Here is a 17,027-nt window from a genome sequence, read left to right on the forward strand (position 1 = left end):
CGTTCTGGAGGAGGGAGATAACCGTTCACCCTGGCTGAAAAACGCATCCATTGAGAAGTCTGAAAGAAATTAACCACGTGAGGGGGAAAGGGGGGGGAGAAGGAAAGGAAGGGGATAAAAAAAAAAAAAAAACAACCCTGGGAGATCAGGATTTAATCTTTTTTCCTCTTTTTTGTTTTTGTTTTGTTTTTGTTTTTTTGTTGTGGTGGCCAATGATAAAACTGGTGCCCCTCTGGAGGAGACCCTGATCTCAATTTTTATTATTATGCAACAACCACAAGGATCTCCTCTTTCTCAGGGTGTATAAGCGCAGGATTGCTTTTCGCCCAAATCAATGTGGTTTCTTTGGAACATTTTCAGCAAAGGATCGCATATGCTGCAGTGTCTTTGTGGCAAGAGTCTTAAGAAGAACAAGAACCCAACTGGTAAGCAATACACTGCATCACAGTGTGTGTGTGTGTGTGTGTGTGTGTGTGTGTGTCAGTCACCCCCCACCTTTGTGCTACTCTCGTCTGTTGCTCCCCATAGCGCCAGGTCTGCAGTCCTGTCGAGGGGAGAAAGGGGGAAACGGGAAAGCAGGCCGGTGCAGACTTGCGTGCAGCGCGGTGTACAAATAGGCCAGGCTGTGTTTGCAGGAAATTCGCCAAAATCTGCTTTGGGTGAATTGTTTCCAACGGGGAAGAGAGAGGGTGGGAGGGTGGGTGGGTGGGTGTGGGGAGAGAAAACTTAGATCTCTGTTGACATTTTTTTACCGGAAGATGGAATTGTAGCAGTGTCTCATAACCCCCATTTCTTTCCTGGTCTCCTCGTTCCCCGCAACAGTTTCCAGCAGAGGTCTCAGGGCCTTGCGCGACTGGTGGGTGTACCTGAGGGCGCCCTGCCTGAGACTTTCGGTTCAACTTGCAAGCGTGGCTCGTGCTTCTAAAGTGGACGGGGGGGGGGGGAGAAGAGAAGCCCTTGCAAAACCCAGCTCTTTGTGTTTATTCACCAGATCTTCGTCAGCTGCCCTTCCCCATCCCCGCATTCCCCCTAGCCTGCAATCTGGTGGCAGAGAGAAAAGAGAGAGAAACACTTTCAGGGAGTTTGTGCCTGGAAGGGAACTAAGAGAAAGTCCACCTGTCCAACAGTAGCCTAGGCAGAGGGGTGTGTGTGTGTGTGTGTGTGTGTGTGTGCAGTGGAGAGTCTCTGAGCAGGTTTTTTTGGGGGGGCAGAAGCCCAAGGCCCCACTCAGAAGGAGGAGAAGGAGCCCCCCCTCCGTCTCCATACGCAGCAGCAGGGCTGACTTGCCACATGTGGAAGGAAGTCATGCAATGCACATTGCCTCCTTAACCCATGAAGCCCAGGATCTAAAAAAGAAAAATGACCTAGCTTTTTGCGCGCCGGTCTAGGTTCACTTTTTTTGCGCCTTGTTGATCAGCCCAGCCTGTCTGCTTGTCAGCTTCCAACCCCAGCAAGCTCCAGCGGGGAAACTTGCAGGACGTTACATAAAGAAATGCAAATTGCAGGTGCTTAGGGCAGCCCCACAACCCCACCGCCTCCTCCAAGCCTCCCCACCCCCCCTTAATTCTCTTTCCCTCGTGTCAACGGGGAAGGACAGCGCTGGCAAATGGAGAGAGTTTGGGGAGAGAGGGAGGGAGGCTGGGAGATGGATAGTCTTCCCAAGGAAGCCGCGCCACAGCCAGACAGACCCCCTCCCCTCCCCGTGTCCACACACACACACACACACACAGGCTCAAGCCTGTCGAGTTGGATAGTTGGGATCACCTGTGTGGTCTTGGGCGGGGATCTGCCGTCCCTAGCAGTGCTTTGGAGGGCAAGAGCCTGTGGAGGTTTGTGGCGAGCCTAGAAAGGAGCCAGGGGTGTGGGGTGGAAAGACTCGTGTAGTGTGTGTATGTGTTTTTGGTGTTGCCTGCCCTGCAGTAGCAGTTTCTAAGCAGGAGGCTCTTGACGGTGGTACTGCAGTGTAGTAGATCATAAGCATCCGCTGACACACCAACAAGCTGCAGCAGGGTTGGCAGCTGGTGCTTGGGGGGCAGCCTTTTCCTTCCTCCCTGGCTTCAGACTTGCAATGCAAAGGGACTAACTCTGCATCCCGAGAGAGGGAGACGTTTTGCTCCCTTCGCGTGTGTGTGTGTGTGTGTGTGTGTTGGCTCCGTCCGCTTCCCCGCTGCAGCAAACAGAAGCAGCTCCTTCCCAGAATACCAAAGAAGGCTGGATGCCCCAGCAGCCCCTTCAGCTCTCGGGGGGGTGGGGTGGGGGGTGGGAGAGAGCGAGCGAGCTCGGTCTTCCATTCTGCACTGGACGAGTCGAGGGTTGGTAGTGGGCTCGGTGGTGGTGGGTTTAGCTTGGTGCTGATCCTTCATCCTGGAAGGCAACCTTTTGCTCCCCACTTGCAGGCACTGCGGTGGGGGGGGGGGACAGCACGCTTGGGCCATGGCAACTTTGCCAAGGCTCAGGACCTTCGTGCAAACCGACGAAGGGAGCCGGTGCATTCTTCTCCAGTTTATGTATATGAAAACAACACATCAAAGCACTCCCGCAGAAAGCACTTGCCTCCTTGACCAGCTGAACGACCAGTGAGAAGGATGCCTTGAGGCTGGACTCAAGACAGTCGGAGAAACTGACCTAAATAATAAAACCCTTTTTTGCCCCCTGATTTCCTTTTAAATAACAAAGATGTTGCATCTCTGCAACAACAAAAGAGGGGGTAAGGAATAGAAGGTCCCCTTCCCCTCCCCTTGCAAGCAAGAGAAATGCACAGCCTAGGATAACCAGAAGTGAACACAGGAATGTTTTGGACTCCTTTAGATCCCTCCAGGCACAAGCGAGAGAAAGAGAGAGGTTGCTTCTCAGGATAGTTGTCCAGTTTACTTTATGATGACTTCTTCCAAGGAGGATGCTATGCTGAGCTTCTTTCTAGATATTTCAGAGATGGTGGAGATTTTTGAGATGCCTAGGTACCCCAAAATGCTGCAGATTCCCTTTCATGGGGTCCAGCTGGAATGAATAAGAATAGATAAGAAACATTATTAGAGGCCTATGGAAATGTACAGGATAAGCAAAACTCTCCTAGGTGATCTCTGTTCTTACCACCCCACTCCGCATTATCCTTAGTCTTTTTCTTTCTTTTTTAAAAAAGTGATTTATAACATGCTGTTGCTGGTTTTCCCAAATCGGGGAAAAATGAAATTCTGGTTCTGGTACGGTGACGCACAACTTAGTGCAAAATGCAAATATTCTATAGCAAGACATGTACAGTACAGCAGTTTTGATTAGGATGGAGGCTGCCGAGTTAAGTGTGAACAGAAAGCTCAGGTGCTTCATGTTATCTTTTAGTTTCAGCATCACTCTTCTAGCAATGCAGCAACCGTATGTGGATTTTGGTATACGTATACTTGCAAGCTATTTTCTTTCCCAAAGTTATAGAGCTTCTTTGTCTCTCTCTCATACACACCAGTGCACACACTCCTACAGCTTTTTGTTGTGGTAATAATGGTTCGCCTCTCCTGGTTTCCGCTCCCTGTTTCTGCCTTAGCTAAAGCCTTTAATATATGCCGCAAGTAGTCTGTGGTCCTGAGGTATGCGTCTGCTGTGAAATTAATTGATCAATTAATGTGAAATATAGGCAAACCCCTCTAAACTGTAAAACAGCCCTGAGGAATAGTCTTGAATATGATCGATCGTCTTCTGTTTGTTATGACTCAGAGGAGGATAAATAGGTTATGATTTTAAGGTGGGAAAGACTTGGCAATGCGTGTGGTGGCTGCATGAATAGATTTCTTTGACAGTGGTTGATGTACTGTAGCAGGTCAATGACTGGTCCATGCTCTAAAGTTTGTCTGAGGCAGCGTTTGCATATGATGCTACGATTCTTGAGGGGGAAAACAAGCTATGCACAAAATATAGCGCCTGACCTTTAAGAACAAATATTGGAGTGTTTACACAGCCATGAAAGAAACTGTGTTGATGATGGCTAAATCATGCTTTGAATTAAGTACCAAGTAACATATTTTGCTCAGTTTTTCCTTTGTTGCATTATGGCATATTAGTTTTAATGATGAGTGATGAATGACTAAAATGTTTTCCTGCTTTAGCAAAAATAAGACTGTGCAAATCCTAAGAAGATTTACTAGATAAAAAGTTTCACTGAACTCAGTGGGGCTTACTTCTGAGTAACTTGCTGTGCAAACCTCATCACAGCATGAAGCCAAAACAAAAGGACCTGCCATTTAAACATTGTAAGATGCTTTAATTTTTAGAGACATTAGGATGTTAACCACTAGTCATCTTGATTGGATTTGTTAAAGGGTAAACTGAAAGAAAATTGGGATAGAGAGTTATTGTTGCATCCAGGAGTAAGACCCTACAAATAAACTTAATTCATACTTTACTTTTGTTACATTGTCCTAGTTTTGGGTATTCAACATACTTCATTCACATAGTGCAAGTGTTCTTTTGTTACATGAAACGTTTAATTTCATGATTAGAGTGAAGCAGTTTTGTAGCTTCTAAGCCTGTGGTGGATCATGCAAAATGTATCAACTTGTGTTTGATTGCCTAGGAAAATGAATAGTCTATGGTATCAGCTGGAATTTTCATCACCTTCTGAATCAAAATCTTAATATTCAGTTTTACATATGATGAAAATTAGTTTGAAAAACAAACAGAATGTCTGCGCTTGGGAGTTTCTCTTAACACTGATGTGTCTGAGTCGTTTAAAAGTCATTTGTATGTGAACATTTAGCCAACTTTATCCAAATAACAATGTCTTCTTTTCCTTCCCTCTATTTTTCCTTCATCTGACTTGCTTGCTTCTTGGGATTCCTATCACTGAATGGCATGTGAAACATTTCAGAATGACTGACACAATGAAGCAATTTAATTTCAGAAGTTGAGAGAATATACTTTTAGAAATGCGGTGGTTAAATATATTTTGACTTCCATATCTGGGTCCTGGGAAAGGAGGCATGTTGGTCCTTAACTTTTACTTATTTATTTTCAAGGGGAAATATTTTGTGACTTGCTTGGTTTTCTTTAATATTTAAAGTGAGCAAAATAAGTCAAAGTTTCAAAGTTTGTATATTTTGTTATTATTAAGCTTGTTTTGCCTTGCACCACCCCCACCCCACCACCACCCTAGTGCCTTGTTTAGTCATCCTCAGCTTTTACAAGTTCTGGGAAGAGAGGGCAGATCAGAGTAGGCCATAGACACCTTGCCTTTTCAAGGGGCAATACTGTGCCATTCAGAAGGCCTCTCCCAGTACCACAGTGCTTGTTGAAACACAACTTTCTGATCACATGTGGGTAGCTGTGAACAAATCAAGTGAAGCACCTCAGTATCCTCAGTGGCAATGCAGTGCACCTCTAAGATTGGTTCACTACTGCATTGGGATCTCTGAACATTTTGCCATCCCAAGAGATGCCATCTCCATGTGATGCTGTTTTTACTCTAATATATAAGTGAATCTGTTATGTACTGAGTTGAATAGGATCCAAAAGGCAGCAGTCTGATTGGTCCTAGAACAATAGGATTCAGAATGCAGCAGTCTGATTGGTCCTAGAACAATAGGATTCAGAATGCAGCAGTCTGATTGGTCCACAGGAGCCACCCAATCCAGCTGCAGATGGAAGTGAATCCGCAACCTGATTGGCCTACAGGTGAATCCCGGAAATAGCCAATCACGTGGGGCCCATTGTGTAAATAATGTATATAAAGCAGACATTCTGGGGGAACTTCCATTCCTCCTCACCACTATGAGCTGAATAAAGAGCATGTAATCCACTCTCGACTCCGAGTATATCTCAGAATCTATATGTACTGCATATATGTACTGAAAACAGGAGTTGCATACCTGCCATTACCAAACTCAAGGATGTTCAGCTGATGACCTGGAGGCAGCACTCACTGGGCCTTCTTGTGCATCCTTTTGTCCCACCCCCTGACTGGAAGTCAATATTATTAGGAGCATGATTAGCATTTGAGACATTTTGAAATCCTTGTCTCATCGTCACCACTTTGCAAATGGGCAGTGAAGCTGACAGACAAGGGAATTTTTAGATGTTATTTGAGGACTAAATGAGCATGTGGTTGTTGTTGTTGTTGTTTTTGAAGGGTGTGTGTGTGGCATTGCAGTGGCAGGTTCCTTGACCTATGTGTGTTCATTAGGATGTGTATAGGAAGGCTCACATATAAAATTGTACAGGCAAGGGCTCTGTACAAATGCACAGAGGAGGGGAGGCCAGGAGCATGCTGCTGCCTCCCACCCAGGGCATTCATTTAGACCTCAAATAATATACAAAATTTGAAAAAAAAAAACTTTGCAAAGGCCACTGAGTGGATTAACAGTATAGCACAGATTTGGATCCAGGTCCAAATTCAACACTATTAATTTTGGATTTTGCTTCACTGACTATAAACATATTTAACATCCTGGAAGCTTAGGCTCAAAGGACCCAATACATTAAATGAATATTTGCAGGTATGTCCATTTTGTGTGCATTTAAAATAACTGCTGTAGGAGGTCCTGACCTGGGCCAGTGTCATGGGTGGTGGGAGGTTAACTCTTTCTTCCCTGTGGTACAGTTTCCTTCCTTGGGAAACATCTTAAGAGTTCCTTTCCTCCTGGGACAAATATTGTGCATGGGCCTACAAGGTTTCTGTGGGGAAAGGATTGACCCCATTGCACCTGCACCATGTTCCAAATCTGGATTAGGTCCCATACAGTAATTTTGTTTTGTATTTTTAAACTATGAAGATGCATTCAATGTATCATGGAGTTTGGAGTTCACTTCTGTACGCAATTTTGGGTTCTAGCCAGCTGGTTGGGAACTACTGATACATAGCATTTTATGCTAGTTTAAGCAATAATATGACATAGGGTAAATAATGGAAGGGTTATGAGTTAGTTTGGCCAACTGGCAATGAGACAATGTTCCATTCCCTGATTCTTAGTTCAGTTCTAGTTCAAGAGTATTGGCAACCATAATTGGTTACTCCAGCCAGTTAAGGAGGAACAACTGTGTGGATGTGTGATTGCTTATAAAGTGGGACACTGGCAGGAACAGAAATGTGGAGTTGATTTGAACATCTTTCCAAATGATCAGGCATCTCTGTCTCAAAACATTCATCATCACTGTCCTCTTGTGCTAGCCCTGTTTTTGCATCTTGATAAGAAAGGTGACTTCAACAAGCCGCCTGCTACTCCCAGATTAATGAGACCTCAGGTGAAAGGCAGGTAAAGGTATGGCTACCATCACTTTGAAGTCTATCTACAAGCAGTTTGTTTTGAAATAACTTATGGACTTCAAAGGTGCCTTCCAAATTGTCATGACGTCAGGTAATTGACATTTGGGCAGAGTTGCCCACTTGCTAAAGTTGGCCCACAGGGGCAGGAGGAAGGGTTTGGCGTGCTAGTCAGATTCAGCTCCCCACCCCCAAATGCAAAGGGTAAACTTGCTTATAAAGTACTCTCTCATCTGGCAATAAAGGGACCCCAGACTATTAGGTCCAGTCGTGACCAACTCTGGGGTTGTGGCACTCATCTCGCTTTATTGGCCGAGGGAACCAGCGTACAGCTTCCGGGTCATGTGGCCAGCATGACTCTGGCGAACCAGAGCAGCGCACGGAAACCTTCCCGCTGGAGCGGTACCTATTTATCTACTTGCACTTTTTGGCGTGCTTTCGAACTGCTAGGTTGGCAGGAGCAGGGACCGAGCAACGGGAGCTCACCCCGTTGCAGGGATTTGAACCACCAACCTTCTGATCAGCAAGCCCTAGGCTCTGTGGTTTAACCCACAGCGCCACCCGTGTCCCCATCTGGCAACAGAATCATGGAATTGTAGAGGGCAATCTAGTCCAACTCCCTGCAATGTAAGAATCTTTTGCCCAAGGTGGGGGGCCAGAACCCACAACCCTGAGATTAATTTTTGGTGGAGGAAAGAAAAAAAGGTCTGTAACATATTTTCTCCTGTAACTGGGAATTCCCAATTGCTTTAGCTCCTTTTTGCTAAGGGTCATATTTTTATGAGACCCCACTCTGTGCCAAGGCAATGTCATGGTATTAAACGGTGCATGGGTGATAAGAATGAAAGAGTGTAGAGAAGCCAATGTGGGGCAGTAGTTGGGGGCCAAGCTGCCGTGCTGGTAGTAGCCATAATTATCAGATGTGGCATAGCAGTGCCACGAACAGCTGCTGCTCTTGAGCTGACTAAAGGGTGGAATGCAGAAATGGCAGAGAGAAAGTCTAGGGATGACTATCCTCGTGTATCATCCTACAGGGATTTGAGGCCAGCTGCATTGACATCAAACTTTGTGCCAGATGTATTGCAGTAAGCTTTTAGAATGGGATTGAAACTGACAGGAATCGTAGGAGAATGGAGGACTGAATCCACCTCTTAACTCACAAACACATGCTGTTGTTGCTGGACTCTACATGGCATTGGAAAGAATGCATGCATATAGATCTTGGTCTAAAAGCATTTCACTTTAATTTGAGGTATTTATAGCCTACCTTTCACAATAGCCTCAAGGCGGTTTGATAAAACATGAACAGTACAGCATAAAAGAAACATGATTAAACAGCAGGTAAAAACAACCACAAGCACATTAGTGTTTTGTTTTATTAAAAAACACACAACCAGGATAAAATAGTAGTTACTCCATTTATAAGGGGCAAATATTGTAAGACACCATTAAAGGCCCTAGACACCAAGACAAACTTTATCTGGTACCTAAATAATAGTAAAAGAAAGTACCAGGCACACAGTTTTAGGGAGAGAAATCCATAATTTGGGTGCCATTGCAGGAAAGGCCCTCTCTGCAGTTGGGCATTGAATTAAACTCAATTCAAATTTCAATTTGTATTCTGCCTTTCTACAGTACTGTAGAAATTAATAGACTTAAGTTAGTCACATTTGTTAACTTTAGTGGGTCTACTCTGAGTAGAATTAATATTGGCTGTGACCCAAAAATCAACAAAATATCAGCAATTACATCAAAAGCAATCATACCCACTCAACTTACAATAAATCAGTTACAAACCACCAAATGTATGAACAACCGAGGGGGAAAAAATACATGAAATGCTACAGTGCTCCCAGGCATAAAGAAGACAATGTTCTGAAGTGGAAAATTACTATTTTTTCATCCCTTTTTGGCAGCTTCCACCCACAGGCCCCAGCCCTTCACTTGGAGAAGGGACTCTGAGAGAGATCTTAATTGGAGGGCAAGTTCATGTGGGAGAATACAAGCCTTCAGGCTCTGCGTTGTCTTTCTCTACTGTGGAGGTTAAGTCAGGTTTTTTTCAAATCCTTACTAGTATTGCTTAGCCCTGGCAGTGTATGAATGGAGAGACTATAGCTCAATGCGTGCAGAAGGTCCCAGGATCAAGCCTGTCATTGATGGGGAAGACCTGTGATGGAGACTCGCACACAGAGTTACGATGCTCAGAGTACCTTGTGAAGATGGATTGACAGTTAAACCATGCTGAGAACTGCAGGTCTGTGCAGGGGGAATAGGGGGCTCGTAACAAATCTCAGCACCCATAACAAACTACAGTTCCCGATATTCAACATTTCTCTGATGAAAATAGGGATGTCCTAGTCAATAATAATAATAATAATAATAATAATAATAATAATAATACCCATCCCATTTGACTGGGTTGCCCCAGCCACCTTGGGCGACTTCCAATATATATAAAAACATAACAAAACATTAAACATTAAAAAACTTCCCTATACAGGGCTGCCTTCAGATGTCTTCTTAAGGTTGTATAGCTACTTATCTCTTTGGCTTGTGTGTGTGTGTGTGTGTGTGTGTGTGTGTGTGTGTCTCAGTCTCATAACTCCATAGTCTCCAACATTTCTCCAATGAAAATAGGGACGTCCTAAGGAAAAGTGGGGCATTGCAGGATCAAATCAGAAACTGAGATGGCTTCTGTAAAACTGGGACTGTCCCTGGAACACTTGGAGGGCACTTGGAGGGTCTGTGACTGTTTAAAGTGCAATAATACTGCTTCAAAAGTACAGTGCAGATGAGACCTGTTTGTCCATTTAATCCAATATTATCTACACTGACTGAAATAGATGATTCTTATAGATAAAATAAAATAGACAAGACTTAGAACAGTCTTATCTGTTTTAAGGAGATGTCCTGTGTGCCTTCTGAATCCTATACCTTTAAAATTAGCAGAGAAGAGAACATTGCTGCAGGTATGACCAATGCATCACTATGTTGCAAAAAGCTTCTCCTGGGAAAATTCTGACTTCTGTTCAGTCCTTAAAGGTACAGGAATTTAACCTCTAGGGTCTGGATCTGGTGAACATAGGCAAAATGAATCTCCATTAAAGCCAAAAGGGGTCATACTCAAGGAAGTCAAATATATTGTTGGTCACCAGGCATTTTTATCATAGTTTTAAATTTTGTAATGTTTTAATTAAATATTAATGATTCTAGACTACGCCCCTGAATTCCTTCAGGGGGAAGAGTGGATAATAAATAAATACTAGTTCTGAAGCAGCGTCCGTAAAGGCCACAGAATTATGTATGGCAAGATGTTAATACATATGCATTGCATGCCTATCTATTATGAAGTTAATAGATGCCTGGTGTTGGCATGCTCTTCGCGGCACTCAAATGAACAACGACCTGTTTACTTGGATCTCACCTACTAAAGCACTTGCCCACCATGGAATATATTTTCTGAATTTACACAAATTAAATTTCCTCCCCTGATCTAATTAAAGCTTGTGTTGCCCTTCTTAATGGGTGAAATTATTTCATGCTCATGATTCTTTCTGTTTGAGCCATAGATCTGCATCCATCTCGGTGCTAGTTGGTTTTAGTACTTACAGCGGCAATCCTATACATATTTCCCTGGTATTAAGCCCCACTCAGCGTAGTGGGGCTCACTCTGAGTAGCTGTGAATAGGGATTGTTCTATAAGAGAATGATTGATGCTTGGGGGACAAACGTAATACACATGTTTGCCTGTTATGTTTATTTAATAGATTTATTTGCCAACCTTCTCAGGGCAGCTCAGAACAACAACGATAGACCATAAGAATAAATATGACACTACAAAATTAAAACTTATGTCTCTATTTGTTTTTAATTTGTTTTTATTTAAAAAAAATCTTTCTCTAGACGTCAAATTATGTTAGGAGAAGAGAATATGGACATTAGCACATTTATGCATTTTTACTCAGAAGGAAGCCAAATAAGTTTAGCAGTGCTGACTCATGAGTAAGTGGTTCTCACATCACAGTCATGTTCACTGGGGTTTGCTCCCAGGCAAGTGTGCATCTGGTTGGCCACTGTAAGAACAGAATGTTGGGCTGGATGGGCCTTTGCCCTCATCCAACAGCGGGAGGCAGAAGCCACTATAAAGGGACACAAGGAACTGCCTTATGCCTGGATAGCTCAGTTGGTTAGAGCATGGTGCTGATAACGCCAAGCTTGCAGGTTCAATCCCCGTATGGGATGGCTGCATATTCCTGCACTACAGGGGGTCGGACTAGAAGATCCTCAAGCTCCCTTCCAACTCTACAATTCTATGATTCTATGACTCAGAACACTGGTCCAGGAATCTAGTTCATATTGTCAACTCTGGCAGGCAGCAGAGTTTCAGGCAAGTGCCTCTCTGAGCCCTTCCTGTATATATTGGGAATGGATCCTGGGACCTTCTGCTTGCATTGTACAAATGAGCCGCAGCCCTTCTCCAAATGTTTCTTCCCAAAAGCAGTAAGATTGTTTTTTAAAAAAAATGGTGAAAGCCTTGCAAACTCACGTTGATAACATCTGCAGTGCAGCACTGTCATGGCCCCATTTCTTCACAACAAAGGCCTGATTCACACTTGATTTCTGTGCACTTCACTGCTGTTCACTTGATGAATGATAGGTGAATGTGGGATGCCAAGTGACTCCATTGAAAAGCATTGTGTACAAGGTGATGCAAAGAGATACAAAAGTGCCACCTATGACATTATTATTTTTGTGAAGGCTTACTCACCCATAGAAGTCATCCATGAGCCAACCTGGATTTTTTTAACACACACACACACACACACACACACACACACACACACACACACACACTGCAAATCCACTTCTGATGGATCTTTGCTTCCTCAAGCAAATGACAGATTCTGGGTGCAATGCAGGCAGTTGTAGGCTACCTATTGCATCTCTGAAAGAGTGCAGTCCTCTATGTGGCTACTCAAAAGTAAGTCATGCTAACTTCGGTGGGGCTTACTCTCAGTTTAGTGGGCTTAGCATGGCAGCTTTCACGCGCAATCGGGTATATTGGAGCACCCCAATATGTGAAACAGAACTGAAACGTGAAAACATCCTAATGTAAATGTGGCCACAGTTTCTTCAGTATATTAGTTAACCAACTTGCTGCATGATGCACAAAGCCACCATATTGTTGGATTTTATGGGGTGCCGTGCTGAAATGAACAACAGTGATGTTGCAGTTACTTAAAAACAAATCTAAAAGGTACATGACCTGTTCTCATCCAACTCTGCTGTATTACTGGGGTTTCTGTGTGGAGCACCTCACTTCCCTACCCTGCTTTGGGGCAGGGAATTGCCTGACAAGTTTCTGTCAGGCAATTAGATCATTTTAAACTACAGACCTAACCAGTGCTTTTCCCCCCAGGGGTACTTCAAGGGTATGCAGTATCGGCACCTCTTTTTGTTGTTGTTGTTAAAAAGTGTGGCACTTACTGTAACAACTTCACGGTGAGTACCGGCACCTATTTTTCTAGAGAAAAAAGCACTGGACCTAACGGTTGCATTACTTCACTTCAAAATATGGTAAGTCAGCCTTGCTGGTTTTGGAGGTTCTCCTGATCATTCTGCTGAAGGTGGCCCTGGACTTCTGCCTCAACACTCTGCCCTGCAGAGATGGTTGCATTGACCTTTTCTGTGGTCCTCTGTGTGTTTATGGGATTGGGCATTTTGGCATTTGAAAGATAGCACCATTGTAGTGTTTGGCTAGGTCTACGTTTGGATTTTTGTGTGTGTGTGGTGTAGCATCTAGCTTTAAAAAGAGATTCAATGGGTAACTTTTGCCATGCATGCCTGGATAGCTCAGTTGGTTACAGCATGGTGCTGATAAAGCCAAGGTTGCAGGTTTGATCCCTGCATGGAACAGTTGCATATTCCTGCATTGCAGGGGGTTGGACCAGATGATCCTTAGAGTCCCTTCCAACTCTATGATTCTATGTGCACAGTCTGTCATGGAAGTCATTGTAAGTGTGATGTGGTGTGCCCTGCTTCTCCCTTGTGTGTATGGTACCTTGGGTTTAAAAATCTGTAAATCAGCCTGGTAATTTCAGATTGCAGCAAGCAAGGTAGCCAAAATGGTTTGATTGCTAATATTGAGACTGGTGAGTGAAATTTAACAGATGTGTTATGAGATATATCAGAAGTAGTGGAACTATTGCTATTTATAGAGGAGAGTTAAGACCTTAAGGAAATAGTTGGCATGATATGTTTGTAAACAAAAAGGCATATATTAATGATGGATTATTAATCACATCTTCGTCAAGATTACAGCTATGGTCCAGCATGGTGCAGCATCTTGTAAATGTTGTGCACTCTTAAACTCCTTTAATGTCAATGGCTTTATATCTCCTCTACGGGAACTCAACTTTGGCTGACTAGTGTTCATTATGTTAAAGTGGGAATTTTTTTATTTTTTTGCAAAACATGGAATGTCCTGTACAGGCAGCTCCCAATTTATGGGGGGCTGCATTCCAAGGCAATGTGTGTTTAAATGAAATTGCATATGTTTGGAACACCATTGAAAAGCCTGCAAGCATCCCGTTCTGCCCTGCTGCACCCCTTCTTGTGTCATTTCGGGGCACTTTTGGGTTGGTTTGACACAATGCACACATGTGAAAATGCACACATATCAGACATGCATAAAACATTTCCTGCCTGTAATTTAATAGCTGATAACAATATTTGTTAGCAGTTCGAAAGCACCCCCGGGTGCAAGTAGATAAATAGGGACCACTTACCAGCGGGAAAGTAAACGGCATTCCGTGAGCTGCTCTGGTGCCGGTTCGCCGGAGCAGCTTCGTCACGCTGGCCACGTGACCCGGAAGTGTCTGCAGACAGCGCTGGCTCCCAGCCTATAGAGTGAGATGAGCACACAACCCTAGAGTCTGTCAAGACTGGCCCGTACGGGCAGGGGTACCTTTACCTTTACCTAACAATATTTGTAGAACTTTGGGGAGTGCCCAAGGTAATTCCTTCTATCCTTTGGAAGAAGAAAAAGAAAAAGAAATTCTCTTAATGATGCTTCTTCCAGTTGCTGTTACCGATATTTAGGTCCAGATAATGGGAAATATCAATGATTCTCCTTGAGACTTTTAAGCAGATGTTGAAACATAACCACATGTTTGAAAAGTCCATCTTTCTCAGGATTATTAGGTGTTTCTTATATGGTCAAGAACACAACAGGTGTTCCCTCATTTCAGAGCATCTCTTTGCCTTGATAGTAATAACATTCTTTTGGTGGCTGGGAGGCAGAGTTCCTTATTTTTGAGAGATTAACAAGCCTGATTTAGTGCAGGTATTCAGCTTTGCATAGCTAGTCTTAGTATATTTCATGCACCATATGCTTTTCTGTTTCTCTGGAATTATTGTTCTACCAACGCAAGAAGCAAGAGTGAACCCTTGCTATTTAGCGCAGAGAGAATCTGCTGCCACAAAGGTTGCAATCTGATTGTTAGATCACGCATACACACACAGGTGTGAGAGATGATAGCCTGCGTGTTGGAGGCGAATATAGAACGTGTGATGCCATGTCAAAGGGAAACGTCTTTGTACAGTCTGCAATACGACACAGAGGTCAGCATGCTTAAACTAATGGAAGGAAGTGGGTTTAGGTGCTTCTAACTCTGTGTAGGGACGCGGGTGGTGCTGTGGGTTAAACCACAGAGCCTAGGACTTGCCGATCAGAAGGTCGGTGGTTCGAATCCCCGCAACGGGGTGAGCTCCCGTTGCTCGGTCCCTGCTCCTGCCAACCTAGCAGTTTGAAAGCACGTCAAGTGCAAGTAGATAAATAGGGACCACTCCGGCGGGAAGGTAAACGGCGTTTCTGTGCGCTGCTCTGTTTCGCCAGAAGTGGCCTAGTCATGCTGGCCACATGACCCAGAAGCTGTCTGCGGACAAACGCCGGCTCCCTCGGCCTATAGAGCGAGATGAGCGCACAACCCCAGAGTCGGTCACGACTGGACCTAATGGTCAGGGGTCCCTTTACCTTAACTCTGTGATGGCTTCTAAACAGTTGTCACATGGAGGATGGAGCAAGCTTGTTTTCCCCTGCTCTGGAGGCTAGGATTCAAGTTACAAGAAAGGAGATTCTGACTAAACATCAGAAAGAACTTTCTGACAGTAAGTTTGTTCAGCAGTGGAACAGACTCCCACAAGAGGTGGTGGACTCTCCTTCCTTGGAGAGTTTTTAAGCAGAAGTGGGATGGCCATCTGCCATGTCCGATCTAGTTGAGATTCCTGCATTGCAGGGGGTTGGACTAGATGACCCTGGAGTCCCTTCCTACTCTATGACCAGCCTGCTTCGACTGATTATGTTGCTGGGTGGGATTGTGTAAAGCATCAAGCAGCATGCGGTGAGGATGAGTGATTTAAATTTCACCAGAGTTCAGACAACTTCATTCTCTGAGCAGCCCATCTGTGAAAAGACGTTATACATTCTGCTCACCACCACTCTTCTTTAAGAAATACTATCAAAGCAGGAAATTAAAATCTGTGACAGAAGACCCAACTATTGCTTTGAATGGGTGCACTCTCTGTGAAAAAATTGGTTTCTATTAATTATTTAAAGTGCTGTATATCTATAAACCTCAAAATAATGGGCATGCCCCAGCCAGAGTTAAACACTTGAAGTGACTGAAGGTGATGCTTTGCTCTAGGACTGCAATCAATAGGACTTAAATAGCCCGACAGTGTTTGGCTCATCACTTTTAAATACTTTCATCCCAGTTGTTCATTAGAAGCACTCTATCTAAGAACTGGTGCCTTAGTTTGCTGCTTTTTTTTCATTTTCCCTTCGGATTCCTTTTCCTTTTGTACCATGTCATGTGTACAAAAGTAAGCTTGAGGGCAGGGTTTGTCTATATATCACTGGTAAGCTGCTCTGGAATATTGGGACTGAAGAGTGGATTACTTTTGCCATCTTTTGTCAGAATCTTGTGGTAAGCACCATTTCTAAAATTTGTCAAATATGCTGTATTTTGGCATAAAAATACAAGTTTATTCTTATAGGGCACTATTACAAAATGTCAAAGATGGATTGTAACATCCCATAGTTTTTTGGTTTTTTTAAATGGAGTTTTAAAAAATTGAAACAAAAAAAGAAATGTCAACAATGGAAACGAAAATGATGTTACCGTCCTGAATGTTTGTTTGAATTACTCCCCCTCCCAAACGCTTTAATTTGGGGTGGGGGTGGGGGAGGTATGATGGATTAGCATCACACCGTTTTAACATTTGCATATGAAATGTAGTCTCCTGGAAATTATTTGGCTTAATCGCTTTGTGAAGTTAAAATTAAATAGGTCCCACTCAACATCAAAGTAGTTCCAAGGTTAAACACGTCAACCTTGTTGGAATTGCCTTTATTATTAGAAGACAACACAGGTGGGATGCTCGGTTATAAGGTAGCTTTTCTTTTAAAGAGATTCCAGGTTAGAGTTGGAGATCTTTGTGTTTCAATACAGAGGTATATTTTATTATTGATAAGCTGTATTTATTCAGTGATGGAAGCATGCCTAAGATTTCCAAACAGTCTCCCATCCAGAAAATGACCAGAACTCATACCTGCTTAGCTTCAGCAAGGTCCTGTATCATATACCTTCAGGTCATGCTGCCCCAGGCTCCTTTGGAAGGAAGGGCAAGATATACCTTTAATAAATTGATCAGTAAAATCATGACCCAGGACTAGTGGGTTGTACCCATTGCTGAATGAGCAGTGTTCCATTTAGAATCATAG

The 17,027-nt window shown here is 43.6% G+C and overlaps 1 protein-coding gene across 1 annotated transcript in view; it reads left to right on the plus strand.

Annotated features, from left to right (window-relative positions):
* The first annotated feature begins 360 nt into the window (after positions 1–360).
* The window catches only part of FGF14 (fibroblast growth factor 14), a 295,728-nt gene continuing 279,061 nt past the window's right edge, over positions 361–17,027 (plus strand). Inside the window, exon 1 of the mRNA XM_081858343.1 lies at positions 361–425. Coding sequence (XP_081714469.1) covers positions 374–425 — 52 coding nt within the window. The 5' untranslated portion in view covers positions 361–373. The remainder of the gene's footprint in view (positions 426–17,027) is intronic.

The sequence above is a fragment of the Podarcis erhardii genome (genome assembly GCF_964252035.2).
Source record: "Podarcis erhardii genome assembly, chromosome: 4".
In the NCBI taxonomy this organism is placed as follows: Eukaryota; Metazoa; Chordata; class Lepidosauria; order Squamata; family Lacertidae; genus Podarcis; species Podarcis erhardii.